Source organism: Medicago truncatula, chromosome 6 (assembly GCF_003473485.1).
Source record: "Medicago truncatula cultivar Jemalong A17 chromosome 6, MtrunA17r5.0-ANR, whole genome shotgun sequence".
NCBI classification, from domain to species: domain Eukaryota; kingdom Viridiplantae; phylum Streptophyta; class Magnoliopsida; order Fabales; family Fabaceae; genus Medicago; species Medicago truncatula.
This window is the reverse complement of record NC_053047.1, coordinates 9388557-9410659: the sequence shown is the minus strand read 5'-3', so window position 1 is coordinate 9410659 and position 22103 is coordinate 9388557. Positions and strand designations below refer to the sequence as shown.

The following is a 22103-nucleotide window of genomic DNA, read 5'->3' as shown; positions in this document are numbered from 1 at the left end:
TCTTATAATAAATACAACGGTCTCCTAGGAGTCGTCCAGCTTCATTTGCTCGTCCCGGCACTAACCACTTGCTCTGTGCACTACCTGCATGTCTGCAACCTGTAACTGAAACAAATGGATTGCGATGAGACGAAATGTCTCAGTGAGTTCCACCTATCCTAAGCTGGAGGCGATTTCAGGGAGACCTATAATCACCATCCCACTATACTCAACCCTCACGGGTTTATACGGTCTGGTTTTTGAATAACTAGGTGATCAGGGGATTCCTAGGATCACTATCTGATATCTAACATATTATTCTGTTCATAATCATATTCATAACATTTTCATCTTTATGTCAGTTGTTAGCGTTGAACAAACAATATTATCTGAGTTCATTTTACGGAATGCATCCGAGTGAAGTAACCCCAGAGTACATTCCCATAGATACCGGTGAAAATTCATATATGAGGCTAACACCAGACTCTTCTTATTGTAACACCCCAAAATTTCCATAATATTTATTTTATATATCTAAATATATATTCATTATATGAATCTCTAGTTATTATTTTAAGTGACTTTAATTGTACATGTATGTTGCTTATTATTGTGACATTGTGTGAATTACTATTTTATAACTATTTTGAATTATCGGGTCTTTGACCTTTACAATAATATGAATACGATATGAGTAACTTTTTGATGATTTAGGCATGAAATCATGATATGTCGTTCTAGAAAAAAAATAATTTCAGCAGGGATAGTTAGATACATAATTATTTTGTAAAGATGACAATTAATCAATTTTGGTTGGCTATTGACTATATTTGTTTGGCCTTTATGGATTATTACCGGCTATGCTGACGAAAGGAGATGTGAATTGTTAACTCTTTGGATTCATCGATGCTGTTGGGTTCCTTATGTTATGTGAAAGCTTCGATTTAGGTATGTGGTGAGAGAGAAGAGTTCGAGATCATTAGTATAAATTAACTGAGATGAACGGGGAAAGCCGAATTTCCCAAAGTTCATTCGGGGTTCGTCGTGACGGTTGTAGCCCTTTGAGATAATAATCAAATTAATGTGCAAATTTGAAAGCAAGTGTGAGTTTAAAAAAGAAATTAGAAACTTTATTAAGGTGTTTCTTGATTTAAACTATGTTTTTGTGTGGTAATTGATGATATTGCTAAAATAATATTTTGACTAGGTGACGGTGTGGTGAATTGAATATTAATTTTGATGTTGTTAATGGCAAGTAAAATATAAAAATTCTGGTGATGCTAATGATGAGTAAAATATGTAGATTATGGTGATGTAACAATGAGGAAAATATGTATAGTCTAGCAAGGTAAATGATGAGTAAAACATATAAATTCCGGTAACGATAATGATGAGCAAAACATAAATTCTAGTGACGATATTGATGAGGAAAACATATAAATTCTGGTGACGTTATGGATGAATAAATGTGTAAAATTATGGTGTTGTCATTGATGAGTTTTCTTCATGCATCATATCATTATTAGGATTCTGGTGATGATTCTGGTGACACGTATTGCTTAGTAACATAACTCTGCCATACAATTTTGGTGAGTAGAGACCGGTACCGGTATGCATATGGGTGATAGGAAGGAGTTGCATATAAATTAAATGCGATGTTTGAACATGATGCATGTTGTGAATGATGTGTAATTGTTGATGTTTGAATTAGTGAGTGTTGTGAATGATGTTGATTACCTCGTGAGATTATGTGCTTGATTGTCTTGAATGTCATTTGTGACTATTTTTTTATCACTGTTTGAGTTGTGATTATTTTGGGATTGAATTGTGACATTGTATTTGTGAAGATTTCGGTTCTTATGTTGTAATGATATTTTTTACTAATGTGGATTGAGTTGATGTAGTATATTCTTCAAGGTTTTGAATATTATGTTGTGATGTGATACATTTTTGACTTAATTGCTTACATGTTCTTCTCATTTATTTATAATATTACATGTTCTCGAAACTCACCCCTTCGTTGTTTGTTCTTGCTGGCTCGGCCCTGCGGTTGCGAAATCGTAGTTCTATAGGGTTATGAGTCTTGGAGTCAAGTACATATCTTTCATGAAGAATTGTCTTGTGTCGTCTATTATTTTGGGGAAAAGCACCGCTCTAATAGTGACACGAGAAAGAGAATATGCTTACTTATTTAATTTTGTACAAAAAAACCATTGTCTATGATGTAAAAGAAAGTATTTTTGAAAAGCAAAAGATTTGATGTTAATATGATTATAATTTTCAAGGAAGTGAAAGCGATATTATGTTTGTTATAAGTGTGATATCCTAAATCTTGTGGAAGAATTCTTATATTATTAAAAAAGTTTTTATTTGACCCTCCTGCGAATCAAACTCTATTTTTGGATGAATAATAGTAATAATTATTTTTAGGATTTAGGGTGTCACACTTATCACTGTGTGGACAACCCTCTCGAATAAGTCCCATCCGACATAATCTGGAGCCTGCCGGACACAACTTAACATACATGTGGACAACCCTCTCGGCAAAGTCCCCTCCGGCATAATCCGGAGCCTGATGGACATATTTAATCTTTTAACATCCATGTGGACAACCCTCTCGAAGAAGTCCCACCCGGCATAATCCGGAGCCTGCTGGACACATTTAACTTAGTCTTACTATTCTCATATACATGCATATATGTGTGAGTCATCATGAAGGTTCCTAGCGGGGCTGACCTATCCAGAATAAATCTGGAGCTTACCTAAGCCACGACTTGTCAACATATACATATACTTGTATCTGGTATTTATTCTAATCTTATGCATATCTGATGCATTCTTTGGGAAATAACTAACTAGTACTTAACTTATTTAATTAGGTTCTACGCATATCGTTCTCATATGCTTTGGATTAAGGATTACAATCATTTCCCATATCCTTGTCTCTAACGTAACCCATCCCTCGCTGGTGACACATTCTACCAATTCATATTTATCCTTGATTCCCATTTTATAAATCAAATTTTAGTGGGTTGTTACATTTTTATTGAGGGTAGATTATTTAATTGATGTTACCAAAGATAAAATTTTACTTATAAAATGTTTAAACAAAACTTTATATTTCAGAGGTTAAACATATGCAGTCCTTTATGCTTCTGCCTTTGATAAAACCTCTCTGCTGAGTTGAGATGATAGCATGCATGAATTTAGAGAGCCTATCAGCCAAGATTTTGGAAATGAGTTTAAACTTGAAGTTCGCTATGGCAATGGGCCTGTAATGTGTAACTCTTACTGCATGGTTAGTCTTAGGAATGAGCACAATATTATTAGAATTAAAGTTTGGTAAAATCCAACAATTTTTGAAAAAACCAGAACTGCATTTGAAACATCACTTTTAATAATTTCCCAAAAGGTTTGATAAAAAAGTGCTCCAAATCCATCAGGACCTGAGGCACTTTCTTTGTTTAAGGAAAAAGCAACCTGGTAAATCTCATTTTCAGAAGGAAGAGCAGTAAGAATAGAGTTGATTCTATCAGTGAAAAGAGAAGGAATTACTTCCTCCACCATTCCATTGTCTATAATATTTGAAGTGGAATTGAAAAGATTGAGAAAGTGGTTGACAAAATGGTCTGAGCTTTCAGTTGGATCATTTAACCGTTCATCAACATTGGAAATGGAAGTGATAAGGCTAGAGGCATTTCTGATTTTGGCTATTCTATGATAATAGGCTGTGTTTCTATCTCCCTGAGTGTGCCATTGAATTTTAGATTTTTGATGCCAGAAAGTTTCTTCAAGGTCAAGGGCATGTTCAAGCTCAATTTGGGAAGTTTTTTCTTGCTCTAAAAGATCATCAGTGATGTCAAAGGTGTCTAATTGGGTTTGGATAGAGTCTACTTTAAGGGTGGCTTGCTTGACTTGGTCATTGACATTACCAAAGGTGTTTTTGTTCCAGACTTTCAAAGTTGACTTAAGGTGTTTCAGCTTTTGGTTTAAGATAAACATAGGACAGCCAATGAATTGAGTGTTCCAACAATTCTTCACTATGTTAATACAATTAGGATGTGAAATCCAGATTCACTACAAGAAAATTTGCATTTTGCGACCTTTAAAATGGCTGATTGCGACGGTTCCCCAACAGACGCGAATGTTGGGGTCGCAACTGTCTTTTGCGACAGTTCAAGGAAGGGTCGTACCAACAGTCGCAGAAGCTATTGCGACGGTTAAAACCGTCGCAAAAAGACATTTTTTGACAAAAAAATAGAGGAACTACGACAGTTTACAAGGGTCGCAATGCATAAAGTTTATTAATAAAAAATTCATTGCAACAGTTTAGAACTGTCGCAATTGGTTGAGTTTATTAAAAAAAAAAAAATCAGTTTTTTCCTGAATTTTTAATAGAACTTTTTTCTAAAAAAAAATATATATATAACTAAAATAATTTTTATGACAAAACTAAATTAATTCATAATAAAAGATATGAACAAATTCATAAACTAAAATATGAATTTTACATTTACATAAAATACAAACAAGTGATACAATAAGGTTTCTTGAGTTCCTAACATGAAAATAATCAATAATGTCACGCAAGTCATGATTGTAACTTATTGCGCAATTAAACTATAATTACTTTCTGATATATTTGTCAAAAATAACCACTATGGAATAGCATACATGTGATTGAAACAGATCTTGCCAAACATGATGTGCAATTTCTGCCAAAAGACTATAACCCAAGGGCCTCAACATCTCAAAGCATGCTCGCCCAATCCCAAGTAGATCCTTGAAAGTTTGAAAATCTATGAATTAGAATATGCTAGATACATTTGTATGCTGTCAGGCTTAATTTCCTCTTATTGTTCTAAAATTCTTTATAAATTAGAATAAGCGTATGTTGTCATGGTGTAAGGCCAAATTTTAGCCATGCTCCTGACATGCATGCATTTAAATCACAACTCTGAAATTTCTAAAACATATCTAATATTGTAAGCAAAAACAAAGGAAGCTTAATCTAACAGTTAATCAATTGACATTAATATTATAACTAAGTAAATATTTTTGATGAAGTTGATCTCAAAGACTCTCAAAATCTAGAACAAAAGGTTCAAGTGACATACCTAGAGGCTTATTGTTAGAGAGTTGGCTACTTGCCTACTAGTTTTTGAGGTTCATCATTTGGAATAAGTACATTCTTAACCTGTAACATGTACATACCACAATGGTTAACCATTTTGTAAAAAAAAGTATTTTGATTTAGTTTGACATAATGCTACCAAGTCCTTTACTTTGTATGGTCATCCACCTTAAGACATCTTCAATGTAATTAGGTAGTTTGACATACAACATCCAATGACTTTATTGAATATCAATTCATTAAACAAATTGTATTTTTATTTAACAATTCCAAAGCCGAATATCAAGACAAAAAAGTGAATTATAAAATATGGTCATAAACAAGGATAGAGGGAATTCCACAACCTTGTACTCCTCATCTTTAATCATAAAAGGGGTGAGCATTTTTGCAAATTAGTCTGGCAATATTTCAACCCATCACAGTTTAAAGTAAACTAAAGCATTAGATAGCAGTCAAACACACACACATGTGAACCTAGTTAATCTCAAAAGGGCTTACATATATAGTTACACACAAACACATTCACATCACAGTTATACACTTGTGCAAAACATTTATAAATCTTCATAAAAATAATATTCATCTCCAAAAGAGCTTACATAATTACTTTATGCTAACTTCATTCATCAAATATCCAACAACTTGTTCCTTCAAAAAACAATATCCAACAACTTCCTTGTATAATATTGACTTTTAATAATCAGTTCAGGTTTGATGAAGCATCAAGACATTGCAAGTCATCACAATTAGCATAACAAGCAAAATAATCAATTATAATGAAATCCCCAATATCTAATAGCAGCTTTTATAACCTTTCACTCTAAAATAGACCCCTTTTTTTACTGAACAATCATAAGTCAAATTGCTGGCTTGTTAATAAAAAAATTCAAAACATTCATCTACATGCAGGTAGCAGGGGCCTACTACTCATTCACTTTCACATTCCTACTTCGAATTGCCTATATAGTTCCAGCCCTAACAAGTTTAAATTTAAATCTAACTACAGAAATCCCAAATAAAAGATAAATTCTATACTGTAAGACAGAAGGAAATCATCAAACAAGGGTGTACCTCCATTTCTGCATCGTCTTTCAATAGCTTTGTGGCAACCTCACGTTGGAAAGAGATTCAACCTTTACTCAAGTAGAAGTGAAAATAATGTCACTAGTTAAACAAACACAGGTAAAAACTATTTTCAATTCTATTTCTAGTAAAACTAGGAACATTTGTGAAGGAAATTGGCCTATCAGGGACAACAAGAAGCTGTCAATACTAAAATTGTAGAATAGTCACAAATGAAAGCGTATAAAATAAAACTCCTCGTATGAAAACCATATGCCAACCAGAATAAGAAAATTACAGTTACCAACAAGAATAAGAAAATTACAATTATACTTTAAGAAATTTAGAGATATTATTAATTTAAATAAATATCTATATGTGCGCGAGATAAATTAAACAAAGAGAGCTTATGCATTTTATTAAATTCAAACTCATGAGGAATTACAGTGCAGAACCCTCTGCAACAAGCCCATAACCAATTATAGAATATGGCAATCCAATGTCTTAAGCAAAAAATTCCAGCCACATATGACAATGACATTAAATGAATTCTAATATAGGTAAAGTAAACATATAGCTCTTTGTATCAAACGAAAAAGATAGAAAACTACCTCCATAGAAAAAGGTAGGGGCAATACATGGAGGAAAATGAAAAGACAGCTAGATTTCTTACCGGATTATTTGCTCTAGAGCTTTCCTATCAAATTTATCAATCACATCAGCAAGTCTTTTGAGAACATTGTATGCCTAAGAAATTTCAGTCTTTTGAGAACATTGTATGCCTAAGAAATTTCAGAAACAAATATAAAATAGCAGACATATAACTCATAATCAACAGGTCTGTACTTTCGTAATAGATTTTTAACAATTACAGAACAGAATTTTTCAAAACAATTATTTAAATTCTCGTTACACTAAAAGACGCGCGTAATTTACATGAGTTCCGTCAGTACGACGGTCCTTCCATTTTGGACTCAAGTTAGACTACTCAGACATAATTAAATCAAACACTAAATTTACTTCTACTGAGTTCATACTAAATAGAAAGCTAATAAATAACGAAAGAACCGAACCTGTTATCAGATAGCAACTTAAAAAATAAATAAAAGAGCAGCTGCGACAATGACCACTACAGCCGGCAAAGAAACTCAATTAGAATAGCAAGCAATATGAAGTTGAATGAATTTGAATTGAACAATTTGAATGAACACAATTTGAATGAACACAAAACTTGGTTTCCTGAACATAAAATGTGTCAGTGCAGCTCCATGAACACCAAACACAACATCACATTCATTTAGTAACTCTGCATATAGCTAGCATTTCAAATACTAAACGTAGGGACAACAAGTAGTTTCAATTTTGAAATATTTTCCGAATTACAAGTATCAAAATAAGGCCAAACTGTTAGATCGTATCAAAACCATTGTTCTTCAATGTTACAAACAACAAGAATTGTATTTCAGACAATTATAATTCAGTTGCACATAGCGTAAATTGTAAAATTTAATTACGTACGCTGCATTATAAATTTCTTTAAATTTTGAAACATCTGTCAGATAGCACAAACATTTTAATTGACATAGAAAGAACAAATTGAACATAATCCTAGTATTCAATGCTGTTGTTTAAAAGTGAAAAGAAATGTGGCAAAATGCACTATGTATGTGGAGTTCCAATGGAGCAGATGTGAGCGCTAAAACCATCACACCTGTAACGATGGACTCGGTTAATTTTCTAGACATGTAACTGTATCAACTATAGTCTGTTGAAGAAGATACCTGACTAACGTCTGGAGACAGAAACAGTATAAAACAATTTTTGACTTGTAATGACAAGCAACAATAATTCAGGACATAGATGTGTAGAGTACAAATGGAGCAGAAGTTGCAAACTGCCCAATGAAAACAAAATACATAACAGAGCTAACATATCCCCCAAAACAGCTGCATCATAACAGAGCTGTTGCCAGCAATGAGCACTTGATGTCTTACATATTGACACACTAAATAACTGCACTCAGCAATCAGCAGCAGACATTTGCACTCAGCATTCAGCAGTAAACAGCTGCACTCAACAATAAGCAGCAAAAAACTCACAAATCATATAGATATCAGCCACACACACAATCACTTGCGAACCAAATTAAGTTGTTATTCAAAGTAGTTGTTCACTTTAAATTGGAAGATGAACTTCATCACATCCATACACATAATTTATGTCTTCCCTATACTCACAACTCATATGTCACAACCATTTTAAGGAAAAAATAAGTAAAAATAACTATACATTCATATCCTCTAAAAATATTGATACTTCTTCATCTCATAACTTGATCCAAACATGTCTACTTCATATTTGATTGGTTTAAGATACTTAAGATACTGATTCATGGGTTCAAAGTCATTGAAAAATAGGACATCATTGTTTCATGAGGTAGTGCAATGCAGATAGCAGAAAACCAGAACTTTAAAGATACCAGAACAAAAACATTCATCCACAGATCGCTCAATGTACATCATTTCAACTTATGGATATTTTTTTCCACATAAATTTCCATATAACCACACAAGGAACAAGCAAAAATTTAATCAAATAACACTAAAAGAATTGTCTCGTCATATCATAAAAAAATATCTCAGCTTATTAAAATATTCAAATTATTTGATTTTGTTGTATTCAAATTCAATGTGCATACAAAATCACATTGAAATAAATACAGCCAGAAGAATGAAATAAAAAACAACAATAGAATTTCTCAGCATATTAACAACAACAATCACTGAAATCAACAAAAAAAAAAACTAAAAATTCTTTAAAAAATAAAAAATAAAAACAGAAATTATCGAGAAGATTTGGTGGAGAACAAAGAGTGAGTGAGCACCTTTTGAGTACCGTTTGAGTTCCGATTGAGTGAGTGAGTGAGTGAGCTGAGTTCCGATTCTGAGATTGAGTTCCGATTGAGTGAGCTGAGTTCTGATTGATTGAGTTCCGTTTCCGTTTCCGTTTGAGCACCGATTGTTGGGGTTAGGTTTTGTGATTCTGAGATTGAGTGAATGAGTGTGCACCGATTGTTTGATTCATGCTAGGTTTTGCTGTGAATCTCGTGTTAGGTTTTGGGGGTTAGGTTTTCTCATTCTGAGTGAGCAACGGTGAGATGGAGATTTGAGAGATTTGGAGGTTAGGTTTTGCAGTAGAAAAGGGGGATTTGAAAATGAGATGAAGATTTGAGAGATTTGGGAAAGTGACAATGGGGGGAAAGAAAATTGGGTATGCGGGGGAATGAAAATAAAAACGCGGCTCCTAATTAATTAAGAAACAAACCCTGCGACAGTTCACTCAAACAGCCGCAACAACTGTTGCAAAAATGCATTTGAGGCAGTTGCAAGGCATGGGTCGCAGATGAAGTGTCGCAATTTCCTTATTTTCTTGTAGTGATTTTCAGAAATTTAAATTGAGATATAAACAAGCATTCATCATTTTTGAATTCTAACAATAAAGGGTAATGGTTAGACCTAAGCTTAGTGAGGGTAGAACATGTTACTAAGTTACAAGCAGCATACCATTCATGATTACATATTGTGCGATCCAGCCTTCTTTGAATGTGAAATCTACTACTTCTGCCATTGGACCAGGTATAGCTAGAACCTCTTGTGTGAATATGAATGAGATTATTGGAATTAGTCCAATCTTGAAAATCTTTCATAGTAGCTTCATGGACTCTGTATCTACTTTTTTGTTCATGAGCACCAAGAATGGTGTTGAAATCACTTATACAGCACCAGGGAGTATTAGAAGCATGTTGGATTAGTTTCAATTTTTCCCAGAGTTCTTTCCGTTTCATCTGACTGTTTGAAGCATAAACACCGGTCAGACCCAATATCTAACCATTCATCTCCAGGTTAATGGTGATTTGCTAATCATCCACATCTATAATATCAGGATTAAGATTTTTAACACAAAAGCACCACAGGTTTGGAAGAAGGTTCCCCCTTTTATTTACACAAACTAGCTTCAACCCCAACCTGTCAAGCCAAAATTTTGAAATTTTTGAGACCTGAATCCATGGTTCTGCAATGAAACACATGTCTGGTTTATATATGCAAAAGAAAAAGCTTCTTCAGGGCTAACTTTGTGGGGGAGTTAGCTAGTCCCCTTAAATTCCAAAAAAGGCACTTTATTTCAAAGGTGTGGATGATCCAACCTTTGATCTGGTAGTGTAGTTGCTCTTTAAAGAAGCAACTTTCAGAGCTTTCTTTTAGTTCCTTTTGAAATAACCTGTTGAAAGCCTTCATCATCAACAATAGGGTTTTGCTGAGTTTGTTGAGCAGCATGAACATTGACAGGAATTATTTGCATCGCAAGAAAACCTTCCTGATTTAAAGTAATTGCTTTTGATGTTTCTAGATTTGTCCAAGATTCTTTGAGAAAATATATGTCTTGTTGAGCTAATTCAGGTCTAGAAGGAACACTATCCAGACTTTTACTTGAAGATTCTAACTCACAACACAAACTCAGAACTATCACCACTAACCTCATGAATAATCTGATTTGGAGTATTGGAAGAATTGTTCGGTTATGCACTTTTCCTAGCAAAGGCTGCATTGCGTGCCTCAATGGCCTCATTAATTTCAGATTGTCAAGTGCTAAATCATCCTTGCTTCTTGCTGGAGATTTGGTTACAGACTTTTCAATGGGAACAGCCTCAGGTTGTTTAGTATTAGGTCTTTTAGAGACCCATTCCGGTCTAATCTTTGCCTTACCCCGCACCTTCTGTGGATCATGATTACCATCTTGTGCTTTCAATTTCTTGCAAATTTGAACATGATGTCCAGTCACTTGACAATTAGTACAAAAATCAGGTAATGCTTCATACTCAATGTCAACAAAAAAAGCAAATCCCTTTCTTTCTACTAGAATCCTGTGTACCAAATCCTTATTCAGTTCCATATCAACTAAAACATGTACGTAATGTCCAAAAGATCTTTCCATTCTACGTAATCTCCCCCTTTATGCAAGGTTGAGGGAGTTGGCTTAAAGGAACATCGCAAACGTTATTAACCGCCTGAGAAAAAGATTTCTGCTGGGTTTTGGTTTCTGCCGAAGGGGTGGGTTTGGTCTTAAGGTCGGTGATTGATGGAAAAGGTGGATCGGAAGATGAAATCAAACAATGCCACGGTATAAGGAAGTTTTTTGAAGTGGATGAAGACATAATTAGTGGTTGTTGGTGGTGGTAGGCTAGGCTAGGTTGCTTCAAGGGAAGGAAAGGGGAAGAAAAGTGGTGATGAACAGTAAAAGGATTGCCCTAAAATCGCAAAAGAAAAAAGTCATTACCCCTTGCCATCCAAACTTTATTGCGTCAGCTTTCATTTTCTGTGGGGTGCGCAAGGCTCATGCACTAGTGCAACGCATGAGCGATACATGAGAAGTCCAGCAGCAAACTATGAAATGGTTTATCTCCCTCAAAAAAGTATAATTTAATATCGTGTAATCTATTGGACCACATATCAGATATTAAATTGATAAGAACAGATATTACACTTGATCTTAGCCAAAAGGCCGGGAAATGTATTTAAAAGAATCAATTAAATCTGGTTATAATAGGAACAATTTCACCATACTAAAAACAATATAAACTAATCTTTATTTAATTATGAATATTATAAAAATAAATAATCAAATATGATAAAATAATCATAAAATTTAAGTGCAATAGAAAAACAAAAACATGAACATGTTACTATCTGTCTTAACGCTAGTTTATTAATAATAATTTTAGAATGTTGTAAACCATAGGAGACAGTTATGAGATGCCAACACAATTGAAATGTCAAAAGATTATTGAATGATATAATTAGCCACTTTAATTAATAATTCCAATATATCCTAATAATTGTGTTTTAGACACTTATATGCCTTATATATTTTACATGTAACCTTGGAGGCTTGGAGGTACTGTAAAGGTGTCAAACATGAATAAATTAAATGAGTAAAGATGCACAACATGAATAAGATTAAATGGAAAATTTGTTTTAAATATAATATTAAAAAAATAAAAGAAATGGTGTCATCGTGAATCAAGAGGGTGTATGAATGGAGAAGAATTTAAGCTTGCCGTATTAAGTAGTTCTAAAATTCCTTTGAACAATTTTTGGACAAAGCTCATTCTATTTAATTTTATGCATTTTAAAAAAAATAATTTTTTTAATAAATATTTAATTGATATTGTGTTTGGCCTGCCTTCTCCTTATAATTATAAAGAAGTAGAAAGAAAAAAAACCAGGACATACGGTATCTTTACCTCATTGTAATAGTGTAACATCTCAATTTTAGTAATAAGATTATTTTGATAGTCAATATCTCATTTTAATATTATTTTTTGTGTATAATCTATTCCAAAGTGTTAGTAGATGTCTGCTCACAATCAGTCGTCTAGATTTAGGATTTATTTAAAAGTTGTACATTTATGAACTTATAAATATTTTGTAAACGTTTCTTCAAATGTAAGTCATTTTAATTTATTTCATTCAAATTTTTTAAGATAAGATATAAATGTCATCGCTTAATTGAATGAAAAAGTTTCTTATCTTATTACATAAATTGGGACATTTAGGCAAGGTCTAAATTTGCTTACAGAAAACATTGTAGGGATCTTGATATTTATACAAACCAAAAACTTATTTAACACTTTGATCAACTCATGCAATTGTTAACCAAGTGATTTGACTCTAATGGTTAAATAGCTCCCCTATGATGAATTGTTCCAGACAATCCAGAAAACAATTCTTAAACATACTTTATTTAACTCCCGACCAAACTCTCAATGATTTGGGCCTTTTTCTCTGAGGAATTGGAGGGTCCACATCAACAACAAAACAAATCATGTAATTTTCACATTAGATATGTATTAATTTACGATCGTATCATTTTCTAAACCGAAAAAATCATCTTATTGTAATTTTAATCTATAAATAAATATGTTTTCTCACCTCTTCAATGCATAATTATCAAAGCTAAAAAACAATTACCTTCATCACTATTATTTCTCTTTAATTTTGGGATTTTGTCCCTTAAAAAAATAAAGAATCTTTGAAGAGCATAAAAAGGTTGATTTAAGATCTTTATTATGTTTAACTGATCAATTTAGTGAGCTAAAGGACAAATATGTCACACTAATCTACATTAGAGACATTTAACAATAACTTCAATTTAATAAATGCTTTCTTACAATTCTTAAAAGATAAACAAACTATTTAATTGATTTTTATTGAAGGAAGATTATTTAATTGATGTTACCAAAGAATTAAATTTTACTTATAAAATGGTTAAACAAAACTTGATATTTTAGATATACATTCAAAGTGTAAACAAAAAAGGATATACATTAAGAAAAATATGGCTCAAATTTTCAACTATGTTTATGCTTTGCTAGTGTTTCTTTCTCTGCTTTTTTTTTTTTTAAGGAAGCACTCATCCTCGTTTTTAAAGGTTGCGTATATAACGGAATCAAAAACGAAAGATGGTAGATTTATAGTGATCAAAATTTTGGTTAAATTTTGTCAATTTTTTTTTTTGGTTAAATTATATTTTTGGCTTTCATTTATGTACTGAAAAGTATATATATCATGTTTCAATTTATGTCTCGCGATATTATTTTACTTTGGAATCGTTTGGCCTGACTTTTTTACAGTTTAAAAGCTATTTTAAAATAAAGTTAAAATTAAGTGTTTTAAGAAAGAAGTTAAAGTTTTTTTTTTGAACAAGCCAAAATAAAATTATATACGAAATAGGGCAGTCCCAAACGCACAAGGTGTGCCTTAGAGACTACCTCAGAAACTAAGAGTTACAACGGTTACAAACAAGACACAACTGAAAAACATTAGCCAATACCCAAACAAACAAGAGGGCTTGACCACCACTGTTGAGTTCCAAAAACAAAGGTAGCTTTTTTAGCTTTCAGCCAACCTAAAGACATCAACTTAACCTTATCAAGTAAACAAGGGATGGGGGTAACAACATGATTAAACAGACGGTTATTTCGTTCATTCCAAACAACCCAGACACATAGAAGCCATATTAGTTGCATAAAAGAACGTCTAACAGCACCACCACCTGTCAAATGAGTGAACTGTAAAAAATGATCGAAAATATTATCTGCGTCCACCCCATAGCAAGCAATCCAATCTCGCACCAAATGTCACAGAGAACCAAAAGTGTCACACAATAAAAAAGGATGATGTGCCGATTCGGGATGACCACAACCAGCAACGCACGAGGACATGTCAGGCGACAACACCCGTCTAGAAATCAAATTTGTCCTTGTCGGTAAACGATCACAAATGAGCCTCCACGCGAAAACGGAAACCTTCAAGGGAACCAGTTTGTGCCACACCAAATCCAGAGCATAGTCTACGACCTGAGGTACCTGAGAGATTAACAAACTATAAGCACCTTGAACTGTGTATCCACCATATGGGTCCGGAAGCCACACCCAGCTATCTGAAGTTAAAGTTGTTTAGTTACTTTAATGTTTTTTTAGTTTTAAAGCTATTTTTAAGTTAAAACTTGTTTGGCAAAATATTTGAAGCTTTGAATTTATTATGAATTAACATAATAAATAAAAAAATGTTTAAAATATTTGGTTATAAGAATGTTTTATTGTTGGTGTCATTAAAAAAGATAAGAATTTATATTATATTATATTTGTTATATTGTTTGTATCATTCAAAAAGATATGTATCGTTTGTTAAATATGAAAGTGCAAAATATATTAAAAAAGATATGTATAGTTTGTTACAATATGAAAGTGAAAAATATATATACGTATAAATTTTATGGGATCTATACTTGTAATTTTAATTAAAATTAAAATCTCTAAAAAATTATTGTTCGTAATTTATACACATTAGCATAATCAAAATATTTTGTAAACGTTTCTTCAAATGCAAGTAATTTTAATTTATTTCATTCGAATTTTTCAAGATAAGATATAAATGTCATCTGTCAATTGAAATGAAAAAATTTCTCATCTTATTACACAAATTGGGACATTAAGGCAAGCCAGACCTAAATTTGCTTGCAGAAAACATTGCACGGATCATTGTTTAAAGCGGTTAAAAACATAAAACAATGTATTTATGCAGACCAAAAACTTATTTAACACTTTGATCAACTCATGCAATTGTCAAGCAAGTGATTTGACTCTAATGGTTAAATAGCGTCCCTATGATGAATTGTTCGGGACAATCCAGGTTCGATTCCTGATGGAAACAATTTTTAGACATACTTTATTTAACTCCCGACCAAAGTCTCAATGAGTTTAGCCTTTTTCGAGGAATCTGAGGATCGACATCAACAACAAAACAAATCATGTAATTTTCACATTAGATATGTATTAATTTACGATCTTATCATTTTCTAAACCGAAGAAATCATCATATCGTAATTTTAATCTATAAATTAATGTTTTCTCACCTCTTCAATGGATAATTACAAAGCTAAAAAACAATTACCTTCATCACTATTATTTCTCTTTAATTTTGGGATTTTGTCCCTTAAAAAAACAAAGAATCTTTGACGAGCATCAAAAGGTTGATTTAAGATCTTTATTATGTTTAACTGATCAATTTAGTGGGCTAAAGGACAAATGTCACACTGATCTACATTAGAGACATTTATCAATAACTTCAATTTAGTAAATGCTTTCTTACAATTCATAAAAGATAAACAAACTATTTAATTGATTTTAATTGAAGGAAGATTATTTAATTGATGTTACCAAAGAATTAAATTTTACTTATAAAATGGTTAAACAAAACTTTACATTTTAGATATACATTCAAAGTGTACACAAAAAAGGATATACATTAAGAAAAATATGGCTAAAATTTTCAACTATGTTTATGCTTTGATAATGTTTCTTTCTCTATTTCTCATGGGAACCAGTGGAAGTAAGTAACTCTTGAAATTCTTTTCTCATTTTCTGTATGTTAGACACAATATTCCTTTAACAACATTCCTTTATTGTTATTTGAATTGACAGTGAAATACGGTTGCAAACATACCGGCCATTGTCCAAGAAAAATGTGTGGCGCTAAAACTACAAAGTGCAGGAACAATAAATGTCAATGTGTGCAACTATAAAATAATTTCCCTCGCACTTTGGTTTATGCTTCTTTAAGCATTAAATTTCTCTCACGAGATAAATAATGTATTGCTATATTTTAATTTACTTATAAAATTATAAACTATTTGTATGTCATAAAATCGGTATATTAATAATTTTCCTTGGACTTTGATTTATGTTGTTTATCTTGTCTTTGTGTTGGTTAGTTGCTCTACACTTTTATTTTTTTACCAAAGACATTTTATGTCATAGGGCTATTTTAAGAAGGTTTTTAATGAGGCAGATGTTGAAAGTCTTTGGTTCTTTTTTCTTGAGTGTTGGTCTAATCTCCTGAATTTTGTAATTATTCATTTATAGAACCTATACCTATAAAGATATGTATTATCATGCGTTGGATATTTATTTTAAAATTTTATCTTTCATTTAAACTATTCTAATAACAATTTTATATTCTTTATACTATTACTTAAATATTTAATTAAAAAATCAAATAAATCTCATTATAATAAAAACATATAATCATCTACACACAAGGGATACATGATTTTGAGATGAATATTTATCTTGCAATTATATCCTTTATTTAAATTTTTCTATTTCCAATATTATATTTTGTATATTATTATTTAAATATTTAATTAAAAGAATCAATTAAATCCGGTTATAATAGGAAAAATTTCACCATACTAGAAACAATATAAACTAATCTTTATATAATTATGATATTTATAAAATTTAAGTGCAATAGAAAACAAAAACATGAACATGTTAGTACGTACCTGTCTTAACCCTAGTTTATTAATAATAATTTTAGAGTGTTGTAAACCATAGGAGACAGTTATGAGGTGCCAACACAATTGGAATATCATTTTTGTCATTTAATCAATGCTTTTGCACTTTCTTTTTCCTTTAAAAAAATGTTTCTCTTACCTTTAAATTTATTTAACTAGTATAGTATTAAAAACAACAACTTCACCACACAATTATAACTAGCCATCTCTCAACATCAACAAAAATGTTTCTTTTAGGTGCTTTTTGCCTTTAGTTTTTTCCTTTTTCTTTATGTTTTTTTCCAGTCGAAAAGACGTCTCCACGCGACGGTAGTGCTTCCTTTCGTGCCTTTTCCCTCAACGAAACAACACACTATGTCCTAGAATCTCTGATTTGGTCCTGCTTGTAATAATCAAAGCCAAACTCGTTGTTTATCAAAAACAAGTGTAAACAAAGGGCAAAAATCGATTGTTTTGAAAAATTGGGGGCGGGGGAGAAGAAGTGTATTTTAGCCTTAATTCTATGTTTAAATATCATAAGTGTATTTTACCTTAATTCTAAGTTTAAAAATCGATATAATTAGCCACTTTAATTAATAATTCCAATATATCCTAATAATTGTATTTTTTTCTGTTGCACTAATAATAGTATGTATTTCTAAATCTACGTGGATATAGCTAAATCTACGTTATTTTTTTTAAAAAACTAAATCTACGTTATCGATAAATGGATTTTAGCTAACATTGTTATTCTCACATGAAAATTGCATTTAAGGCTAACTGTGTGATATTAATATTCTAAAAAAATGATTAAGCTGTATAAACATATACTTTAAATTTCATCAACAAGTACAATATCGAAATACAACAACATCACCACATAATTTTCCCTTAAAAAACAAACCACCTTTATGTTAAGTGTGTTCAGACTTCTTGCAGTTGAAGCAGACTTTCGATTCATATTTTTTATATTTGGAATTAAATCCTCTGGCATCATTGTTTCTATCAGAAAACTTGTTTTTCTTGTTCAGATGTTAGAGTCTCTTGATAAAGAATGTCATTTCATCTTCATTAGAACCATCTACGGAATCTTCTCCTAGATTGTCTTATTCAGACTCTACAACTTGAAATGTTGTGATATATTTGTCCTTTGACTTGAGAGCAATATAACTATATTGTTTGGATGAATCATCCCCTAATAGCTGCATCTCACGACTCTTCAGAGAGCTTATCAGAGTCTCCAACCAAGTTTGTTCAAGTCTATTGCTTCTTGAATGACAGTCATTTTATCGTAGTACAACTCTTATTCAAAACTTGCATATCAAAGACAAGAGTTTGAAACATTGAGAACATGGTTGCAATATATGTTACATGATTAAGTGTTAAATCAACATACCAGACGCTCTGGTACCAACTGAAGGTGAGAAAAATACAAGAAGAGATGATTGAATTGTGTTAGCTTTTCTGAAAATTGTTTTCTAAGTTTACACAGAACAGAGCAAGAAAGATAATCAGAGAGAGAGAGATAACACAAGAAATTATCACGGTTCACCGCACAATATGAGGTTTGTCAGGTCCCCTTGCATTCCAAGGGATTTTTCACCATAATCACACAATATGACAATTACTTCGACACACACATGTCTAAGATTTCCTTGCCTCACACAAGAGGACTTCCAAAATTAGAGTTTACAAATAAATTTTGATTGTTTACACTTTGTACTCAGAGAGTGGTAAACTAACTCTAAGCTCAAATGAATTCTGACATTTAAGAATATCTAAGATGTGAAAGTTTGTAAGAACTTTTTTAAGTGTTTGCGTGCTATATAATTTGATAGAGTTTTGGCCCTAATAAAATTATGTAAAGTCTCTTAAGTTCTTCAAATTTCTCGGGACTTATATAGGAGATAATAGAGTCGTTGTTTGAAGAATGCCAACACATTAAATCATGTTGAGAAGCTTTGATCAATTTTGAAATACTTTGCATCTAATAGATAATTTTATGTTGAATAATAACTATCAATTAGACTTATAATTGTGCATATTTAAAAATCAGATTGGAGAAGAATATGGTCAGTGGGTTCCATTTATTGGAACCCTTTTTTTTTTTTTTTTTTTGGAATTTGTCAGGGGCTCTTTTGTCTTGGAAAATTATAAAGTTATCTCATGGAGAATTATCTGAACCCACAAATGATATAAATACTACTCTTGGCATCAGCTTTACTTATGTCACTAGCCTATTTCTATCATGGTATTTCAATAAAAGGATTGACTTATTTTGGTAAATACATCCAACTAACTCCAATCCTTTTAACGATTAACATCTTAGAAGATTTCACAAAATCCTTATCACTTAGTTTTCGACTTTTCAAAAATATATTAGTTGATGAATTAGTAGTTATTCTTCTTGTTTTGTTAGTACTTTTAATAGTTCCTATACCGGTTATGTTTATGGGATTATTTACAAGCGGTATTCAAGCTCTTATTTTTGCTACCTTAGTTGCGGCTTATATAGGTGAATCTATAGAAGAGTATCATTGATTGGTTATCAAAATATTATTTCTTTTTTTAGTTTAGCCTGCGATAAAGTATGTGCGGCTCACGATAATCTACTTAATAAAATAATCTTAAATAAAAAATCAAAAGAAATTTTGAAAAGTTTTAATAATAATCAAAGGGATTATCAAACCCACCCCAAAATATGTACCAAGTAAGTATAAATAAAAGAAAAACCATTCTCAACGAATGGTAATAATAAAAATAGGAAAAAGATCTTTTAGATAAACCTCTTTCCTATGATTTTTCTTCCGAAAAATAGTCTTTTTTTTTTATTATTTTTTTTATCAATTTATATTTTACTCCACTGAAATATTCTTTTTATTTTTTTTGAAGGAATTCTTTTTATTTATTATTTTGTTCATTCTATTACTATACTTGAAATATAGGTTCAAATAATTTTGATTAGTTTGAGTTCAGCGGTTATTTTGAGCACCCATTCTCTCTCTGTTTTTTTTTTTTTTTTTTTAAGGAAGCACTCATCCTCATTTTTAAAGGTTGCGTATATAACGGAATCAAAAACGAAAGATGGTAGATTTATAGTGATCAAAATTTTGGTTAAATTTTTTTTTTTGGTTAAATTATATTTTTGGCTCTCATTTATGTACTGAAAAGTATATATATCATGTTTCAATTTATGTCTCGCTATATTGTTTTACTTTAGAATCGTTTGGTCTGACTTTTTTACAGTTTAAAAGCTACTTTAAAATAAAGTTAAAATTAAGGGTTTTAAGAAAGAAGTTAAAGTTGTTTAGTTACTTTAAATTTTTTTTAGTTTTAAAGCTATTTTTAAGTTAAAAGTTGTTTGGCAAAATATTGTATGAAGCTTTGAATTTATTATGAATTAACATAATAAATAAAAAAATGTTTAAAATATTTGGTTATAAGAATGTTTTATTGTTGGTGTCATTAAAAAAGATAAGAATTTATATTATATTTGTTATATTGTTGGTATCATTGAAAAAGATATGTATCGTTTGTTAAATATGAAAGTGCAAAATATATTGAAAAAGATATGTATAGTTTGTTACAATATGAAAGTGAAAATATATATACGTATAAATTTTATGGGATCTACACTTGTAATTTTAATTAAAATTAAAATCTCTAAAAAATTATTGTTCGTAATTTGTACACATTAGCATAATCAAAATATTTTGTAAGCGTTTCTTCAAATGCAAGTAATTTTAATTTATTTCATTCGAATTTTTCAAGATAAGATATAAATGTCATCTCTCAATTGAAATGAAAAAGTTTCTAATCTTATTACAAAAATTGGGACATTAAGGAAAGCGAGACCTAAATTTGCTTGCAGAAAACATTGCAGGGATCATTGTTTAAAGGAGTTAAAAACATAAAACAATGTATTTTTACAGACCAAAAACTTATTTAACACTTTGATTAACTCATGCAATTGTCAACCAAGTGATTTGACTCTAATGGTTAAATAGCGTCCCTATGATGAATTGTTCGTGACAATTCAGGTTCGATTCCCGATTGAAACAATTCTTAGACATAATTTATTTAACTCCCGACCAAAGTCTCAATGACTTTAGCCTTTTTCTCTGAGGAATCTGAGGGTCGACATCAACAATAAAACAAATCATGTAATTTTTACATTTGATATGTATTAATTTACGATCTGATCATTTTCTAAACCGAAGAAATCATCATATTGTAATTTTAATCTAGAAATAAATGTTTTCTCACCTCTTAAATGCATAATTATCAAAGCTAAAAAACAGTTACCTTCATCACTATTATTTCTCTTTAATTTTGGGATTTTGTCCCTTAAAAAAACAAAGAATCTTTGACGAGCATCAAAAGGTTGATTTAAGATCTTTATTATGTTTAACTGATCAATTTAGTGGGCTAAAGGACAAATGTCACACTGATCTACATTAGAGACATTTATCAATAACTTCAATTTAGTAAATGCTTTCTTACAATTCATAAAAGATAAACAAACTATTTAATTGATTTTAATTGAAGGAAGATTATTTAATTGATGTTACCAAAGAATTAAATTTTACTTATAAAATGGTTAAACAAAACTTTACATTTTAGATATACATTCAAAGTGTAAACAAAAAAGGATATACATTAAGAAAAATATGGCTAAAATTTTCAACTATGTTTATGCTTTGATAATGTTTCTTTCTCTATTTCTCATGGGAACCAGTGGAAGTAAGTAACTCTTGAAATTCTTTTCTCATTTTCTGTATGTTAGACACAATATTCCTTTAACAACATTCCTTTATTGTTATTTGAATTGACAGTGAAAAACGGTTGCAAACATACCGGCCATTGTCCAAGAAAAATGTGTGGCGCTAAAACTACAAAGTGCAGGAACAATAAATGTCAATGTGTGTAACTATAACCACTTTACTTTAATAATTTCCCTCGCATTTTGGTTTATGCTTCTTTAAGCATTAAATTTCTCTCACGAGATAAATAATGTATTGCTATATTTTAA

The 22103-nt window shown here is 31.1% G+C and overlaps 1 protein-coding gene, 1 non-coding gene and 1 pseudogene across 9 annotated transcripts; 1 reads left to right on the top strand and 2 right to left on the bottom strand.

The window, feature by feature from the left end:
• Nucleotides 1–4468: 4468 nt before the first annotated feature.
• Nucleotides 4469–11719, bottom strand: LOC112422498 (uncharacterized). 8 transcript variants are annotated; one of them, XR_005642256.1, is made up of 7 exons: nucleotides 9060–11703; nucleotides 8170–8242; nucleotides 7249–7304; nucleotides 6849–6922; nucleotides 6185–6246; nucleotides 5097–5176; nucleotides 4469–4761 (listed from the first exon to the last, which is right to left on the bottom strand). XR_005642256.1 is itself a non-coding variant. In XM_039827186.1 (2 exons), the coding sequence occupies exon 1, from the start codon at nucleotides 11165–11167 to the stop codon at nucleotides 10421–10423; it is 747 nt and encodes a 248-aa protein (XP_039683120.1). In that variant the 5' UTR covers nucleotides 11168–11719; the 3' UTR covers nucleotides 6909–6957; nucleotides 9060–10420. The 8 variants fall into 8 exon arrangements, 2 of the variants coding, with proteins under 2 accessions (XP_039683120.1, XP_039683119.1); XR_005642254.1 differs by having other exon boundaries at nucleotides 6849–6957; nucleotides 9060–11701; XR_005642257.1 differs by lacking the exon at nucleotides 8170–8242 and having other exon boundaries at nucleotides 9060–11697.
• Nucleotides 11551–11747, bottom strand: LOC112416151 (U2 spliceosomal RNA). Its single transcript, XR_003006464.1, has one exon. It is a non-coding gene; the product is annotated as a U2 spliceosomal RNA (small nuclear RNA).
• A 6507-nt stretch (nucleotides 11748–18254) lies between these two features.
• Nucleotides 18255–19612, top strand: LOC120575970 (ATP synthase subunit a, chloroplastic-like; annotated as a pseudogene).
• Nucleotides 19613–22103: the final 2491 nt, after the last annotated feature.

Bases quoted from the DNA above. Each gene is read 5' to 3' on its own strand.
- LOC112422498 (XM_039827186.1), bottom strand. From the start codon at position 11,167: ATGGAAAGATCTTTTGGACATTACGTACATGTTTTAGTTGATATGGAA.